Consider the following 6774-nt stretch of genomic DNA (forward strand, 5'->3'; position numbering starts at 1 on the left):
CTTTATAAAGTAAAATGGAAACAATAGGATCAGAAACCGTGGAAGAAATCAAATCTATTACTATTACACAAAAACTATAGAGGGTCTCCAAATCTTCTAACATGTATGGACTAAGTAAGAGGGACAGGAAGATCAAAACACTCCCAGCAAAGAAGAAGGGGCAGGGGAGGAGAGGGAATTTGCTTTTCAGTTTTATCTTGATAACTCTACATCATGGGAAGATGCCAAGGGCCCCAAGGACTGTGTCACAGGTGAGCTTGGTGCAACAGGTGATTTTTTTTTAAGTGCTTAGAAATCACTTCTGAAGTCCCTACAAAATTCTAATATATTTCAAACTGTTTAAAAGAATTATTCACACCATAAATGCTTCGTCTTTCACTTGCAAGCAGAATAGGGTGTTAAGAGACTGAAGAAACCCAAAAATGAGGTGAAGAGGAACAGAACTAGAAGGATAAATTGGCAACAAAGGAGAACACAGGTATGGAAGCCACTAGAGAGGAAAACTGTACAGGACTTGGAAATAGCTGAACAGATACAAAGATAAAAGAAAGAAAGTGATGACCAAGGTTTCTAGAAGACTAGAATCCAAGGGTCTTTGGGGGAACATGTGTGGCTAGTACAGTCCTGATATTCTTCTGCATTTTTCCCCAAATAACTAAAATCAGTTTCTATTCTAAAAAGTTACACTGAAACATTTAAACACAACAAAGTAGGGGCGCCAGGGTGGCTCAGTCGGTTGTGTCCGACTTCAGCTCAGGTCATGATCTCGAGGTGAGTTTGAGCCCCATGTCGGGCTCTGTGCTGACAGCTGAGAGCCTGGAGCCTGCTTCAGATTCTGTGTCTCCCTCTCTCTCTGCCCCTCCCCCGCTCATGCTCTCTCTGTCAAAAATAAATAAAACATTATAAAATTTTTTTAAATAAAATAAAAATAAACACAACAAAGTAGGGGAAAACTTCTAAAAATTCTTATCAAAGGTTACTAAGAGTTTTGCTGACAAAAGAATTTTGCTGATTGGGCTGCTGAACCATTTACTGTCGGAATGAACAGATCAATCTCTAAACCAGTCTTTACATCAATGAAATCCCTCTCTCATTCTTCACAGGATAATTGTAAGTAGAAAACAACACCCATGAAAGCACCTGATACAGTGCCTGGCATGTGATAGATGCTCAAAAGTTGGATCTTAAAGGTATGAAATGTCGGCTCCCCAAAACGTAGATTTGCTTAAATGTAACTTTTCTCCCTCCCTTTCCCATCTATGTCTCTCTTCAGCAGCAGGTTCAAATTTACAAGTTGTCTAGGGGCGCCTGGGTGGCGCAGTCGGTTGAGCGTCCGACTTCAGCCAGGTCACGATCTTGCGGTTTGTGAGTTCGAGCCCCGCGTCGGGCTCTGGGCTGATGGCTCAGAGCCTTGAGCCTGTTTCCGATTCTGTGTCTCCCTCTCTCTCTGCCCCTCCCCCGTTCATGCTCTGTCTCTCTCTGTCCCAAAAATAAATAAACGTTGAAAAAAAAATTTTTTTTTTTAAAATTAAAAAAAAATTTTACAAGTTGTCTAGAAAATATGGACTCTTTCTCTATACCAAGACAGGTCTGTGTGGGCTCACAGAACCACACCGACTGTGAACTCTGAGACAGGAAAGTTACACAGTGGGCTCCTTGCCCAGTCACACGACGTTCCTTCACTTCAGGTCAGGCCTTAATCTGCCCTCTTGGCGGAGAGCTGAGGACTCCCTGTCTCTGCCTCCCAAGTACACCTCTCCCCCATCTACCCGCCCACCCCTAAGGGTTGCTGCAAGAAACCACAACTTCAAGCCTTGTTTCTCTCAAATTCAGATCAACCTAGGGGACCCACTGGTTCAATTTAAGCCCCTCTACCATTCCTATGCACTTCCAGTTAAGTCATACTCTCTTTTACAATAGTTTTGTTTTCCTCCACTCTTTTCCTGTGCCCCCATCACTGTAGCCAAACAGCTCTTGAAAGCCTTTTAAAAATCACTAATCGGGGGTGCCTGGGTGGCTCAGTGGGTTAAACATCAACTCTTGATGTCGGCTCAGGTCTTGCTCTCATGGCTCATGAGACAGAGCTCCAGGGCCGGGCTCTGTGCTGACAACAAGGAGCCTCTTAGGATTCTCTCTCCTTTTCTATCTGCCCCTCCCCCTGAGCGCTCTCTCTCTCCCTCTCTCTCAAAATAAATAAACAAAAATCATTAATTGGCTAGACCTTCCTCCCGCCTTCTAGCCAAAATAATATTGGCCCTTACTCCTCTTCCATTCATTCACAACTCATACAAGGGTATTCGAGTAAAGTACAAAAATGAAGGTTTCTCCTCTGTAAAAAAAAGATATTCAGAACTACATACATTCAGCTACAGGCACTTCTTCACTGGTACTCAATTCCTCATCTCATTTTTCACTGGGAGTAACTGGCAGAAATGCCCCACTTTCCACTAATCTTGCCAATTTATCCATATATTCAACTTCTTAGTATAGTATGACATTATGTTATTTATACGTTAGATCTTTTACTTTCCAATTTCCTATAGTTTCGTGGATATGCTATTTGGTCTTGCCAACAGTAATTTACACTAAATTGCAGTATCAACAGTCAAAATGTCAGCAGAAACTGTACATGTGTCTGCCTTTGACAAGACTGAATTTCTTGAGGGAAGGAATCAAGTCACAGTATTTATATTTCTTAACAGCATATAGAATTTGGTCTTATATGAGGCAGTCAACTGAACTGTGAAACAAGAAATAGCAAGGAAGGTATAAATAACAGGGTAAAGGAGATGAAGCATACTCTGGATTTCTTCACAAGTTATGTGACTTTGGGACGATCACATTCTCTGTGCCTCAGAAGCCTCTCCTGAGAAGTGGCAGGCATCTGGCAGTAAAAAAAACCTCCAGGATCACTCCCACCTGACAATCCAGCAAGCCCCAGGAGTTCAAAGGTCATTCCACATCCTTCTTTTCTACAACTGAAATAGCCCAGGCCACTTGGAGGCCAAAGCTGGTCTGATCACTTAGCAGTTGCACACACAGACAGCATCCCAAAATTATGGATGAGGTGCTCCCCAATATCTCGCTGGCCCATAATGGGTTGGTAATGACGTGTTTGTCTGCCATCTCCGTGAGATCATGTTCACGTATGATTCCATGACCTTGAAGACAAAGCCTGCATCTTACTCCTTTTAAACCCCTACAAACCCTAGCATCCATCAACACGTTCAATCCCCTTTTAATGGAAACTGAGAGGTGGTAGTGACAGAACAAGAGAATACAGGAGTTCTGGAATCAATTATCACTCCACCAATAACCTTAGCAACTCAAAACTTTGTTTCACACATAAGGGGTATCATTTTGCAACTTGATGTCAAGGTGCACTGAACACCGACAAAAGCAAATTATTTTTAAATGGTACTGTTTATTGACGAATTAGCATTCTCATGCATTAAATATTCACCTGTTTTTAATAGCCCTCAGTTAAATAGTTGGGGGATTAACTGGTCTAGAATCTAGTCTGAGTTAGGAAATGTGCCACTAGATTATCTTTGAAATCCTTTCCAATTCTAAAGCTCCCAAATTTTCTATGAATAAGCGCAGGGCGATCCAAGAAACAAATCGACCTCTTCTTTACTCAGTCTGCTTAAGTAATCCAGGCGGGAGGCAAGGTACTCTGGTACAGCAGTCCCTGCACAAGTGGTTCCCAAGAAGTCGAGTGTGGCGTGGGAGCAGGCCCAGGTGCCTCACACCAAGTATACTCGAAAGCTCCTGAACTCAGAAGCAGCAACGGCCTTTGAAGCAAACTTCGTCTTATGACTTGAGAAACTTGAGTCAATCCGTCCCTTCTTTGTCCCTAACTAGCCCTAGCCTGGTAAGTAGTCACTTCTCCCATCTGCAGGATGACAAGCTGGACTGGGATCTCTAAGGTCCCTTCCAGCTGATATCCAGAAAAGTCTCCCGTGAAAACTAAAGATGGTCGGACCCCACCCCCGCCGCCCCGCACGCTGCCCAGGGGTAAATTCAAGTCCACCTGCCCATGCTCAAGTCAACCTGAAAAGCGGAACTGCGATTCCCAAACTAGGGACACAACCACCTTAGAGTATTAAGATGGGGGCGGGGACAGGACAGCTGTTTCAAACCACACCCGCCCTCTCTTTGGAAGGAAGTGGGCCAAGTTCCTTAGGTGCAGGGGAAGGAGGGCGGAGACTTCTGATGGTCCCTGCACAGTGAGGAGGAGCTGCAGGATGGCACCCTCGGGAGCCGGGTGTGTGTTGAGGGGTGCCCTGGGCCCACGGACCGTGTCCGAGTGGCCGCTCACTCACCCACAGGCTGCTGAAGTAGTCCAGCCCGCGGCAGATGAGCGCGCCGGCGTGCGCCAGCAGCACCTGCACGCCCAGGTAGCTGCCGAGGCAGTAGAGGCCGTAGAGGAGCGGGCCGCCGGCGCCCAGCAGCAGCAGCAGGCGGCGGCGGCGCAGCGCCTGCTCGCCCAGGGCCTCAACGCCGTAGTCGGCGAAGCAGAGTGGCAGTAGCAGCGCGGCCAGCACGATGGGCGTGTGCGCGCGGTGCAGGCGCTGCAGCCAGTGGCGGCCCAGGCGCGTCAGCGAGCTCTTGAAGGGGTGCAGGAAGGTGCCGCACAGCACGGCCCACAGCAGTGGCCGCAGGAAGGCCTCCAGGATGAAGTAGACGAGCACGGCGGCGCCGCAGCACAGGCACACGAACAGCACGGCCCCCGTATTGTAGAAGGCCTGCTTGATGGGCTTGTCGAAGCGCAGCGCCAGCGCCGGCGTCCTAGGGGTCTCCCGGCAGCTGGCCCCGCTTCCCGGCCCGACCGCGCGCGGGACCCGCGGCGCCCGACCCGGGGAGCCCCGTGGGCTGGGCGCCTCGGCAGGGCGGCCGTCGTCGGCCATGGTGCCTCTGCTGCCGCCGCCAAGAGGCGGTACTGGAAAGCCGAGCGAGAGTCGCGGGAAAGAGGTAAAGGCGCTCTGCGCGCAGCATTATGGACGTTGTAGTTCCTAGCTGGCCACTGAGCGCCTACAGGCCCCATGGGGAACTACAATTCCCAGAGGGTGTGGAGAGTGTTCTTTCTCCCCCAATTTCCTCCGCCCATTGGTCCCTGCAGATGCAGGTAACAGGTTTCTGGGCTCATCATCTACAGAGAGAGAAAAAAAAAAAGTTCCTCACCCATTGGTTAAAGTTAACTTTTCAAGGGGCGGAATTCCAACAGGCACTACGTTCACAGTTTGAAAATCAGGGCTGTACATTAGAATCCCAGGGTGGAGGAGCACTTGTGCAAGACGATCCCCACATTCAATTTTATTGGTTTATTTAAGAAGCAAAGTGCTTGCTCTGGTATAGGACTTTAAATAGCAGGGGCACCTGGCTAGCTCAGTTCATTAAGCATCTGACTCCATTTCGGCTCAGGTCATGATCTCAATGGGGTGATGGAGCCTGCATCAGGTTCTGGGTCAGGTTTTGCGCTGACGGCTCAGGTCCTACCTGGGATTCTCTCTCTCTGTCCCTCCCCTGCTCGTGCACACACACACATACACACACACACACACACACACACACACACACACACACACACTCTCTCTCTCTCTCTCTCTCTCTCTCTCTCTCTCTCTCTCTCTCTCCTTCAAAATAAATAAACATTTTTTTTTTCCTAGCGACTACCGGGGTGCACCTGGGTGGCTCAGTTGGTTAAGCGTCCAACTTCAGCTCAGGTCATGATCTCACAGTTTGTGGGTTTGAGCCCTGCGTGGGGCTCTGTGCTGACAGCTCAGAGCCTTGAGCCTGCTTTGGATTCTGTGTCTCCCTCTTTCTCTGCCCCTGCCCTGCTCATGCTCTGTCTCTGTCTCAAAAATAAATAAAACATTAAAAAAATTCTTTAATAAATAAAATAGCGATTACTGTATGTCAGACCCTGTTCTAAGTGCCTCATTCACTGAATCCTTAGAACAATCCTACAGAGAACATGGTGTTATTATCCCCACTTTACAAAAGGGAAAACTGAGGCACAGAGAAGTTAAGTACCTAGCCAAGGTCACACAGCTACTAAGTAGTAAAGGCGTAATTCAAACTCAGAATCTGGCTCCTAAGTCAATTGTTTTACCTACTATGCTAACTGGTGTGACAAGTGATCTTTGGCATGTTTTTTAAAGCTCCTCAGTGGACTGTAATGTACAGCTACTGTTGCCATTGGGGTAGGTGTCAGTGAGCGAGCTATCTAAACTCATAAAAGAGCCCTAGACCAGAGTCCCAAACTGCCACTATTTCTTTTTGAGACCTAGGGTCAGGTCGCTTGAAGCCCTAACCCCAATTTCCCCTCTGTCACATGGAAATGACAATAACAGAAGCTCTTGTCTCAGAAAAGAAAAAGAGGAAGCTCTAGGGGAGTGCAAAGTGCTTCTGTTATTATGTTGGAAAGGTCCTGGGATCCAAGCCTACTAACACCTCAAACAACACCTAAAAACAACATTTTTGTTAAAAGGAGATGAAAGAAGGGAGGGCAGAAGGAAGTAAAAAGAAAAAAGAGAAAAAGAGCAAGCAGGCAGGCTTTACTGAGTACCCAATCTGTGATTGCTTTGAAACCCTGCAGGTTACCCTTTTTCTGTTTTCAATAAGTTTTCATATTAATTTAAACATAATTTAAAAAAATTTTTTTAATGTTTATTTTGGAGAGAGAGAAAGACAGAACACAAGCGGGGGAGGGGCAGAGAGAGAGGGAGACACAGAATCTGAAACAGGCTCCAGGCTCTGAGCTGTCAGCAC

General features: G+C 47.2%; 1 protein-coding gene across 4 annotated transcripts in view; it reads right to left on the minus strand.

The window, feature by feature from the left end:
* Positions 1-4958, minus strand: part of TMEM245 (transmembrane protein 245) — a 98776-nt gene extending 93818 nt beyond the window's left edge. For 2 of the 4 annotated variants that reach the window (XM_003995737.6, XM_023242546.2), the window contains exon 1: positions 4326-4956. In XM_003995737.6, the coding sequence (XP_003995786.1) occupies positions 4326-4910 (585 nt within the window). In that variant the 5' untranslated portion in view covers positions 4911-4956. Of the gene's footprint in view, positions 1-4325 lie in introns of all 4 variants that reach the window. The other 2 variants (XM_023242547.2, XM_023242545.2) reach the window with 2 other exon arrangements.
* Positions 4959-6774: the final 1816 nt, after the last annotated feature.

This window comes from Felis catus, chromosome D4 (genome assembly GCF_018350175.1).
Source record: "Felis catus isolate Fca126 chromosome D4, F.catus_Fca126_mat1.0, whole genome shotgun sequence".
NCBI classification, from domain to species: Eukaryota; Metazoa; Chordata; class Mammalia; order Carnivora; family Felidae; genus Felis; species Felis catus.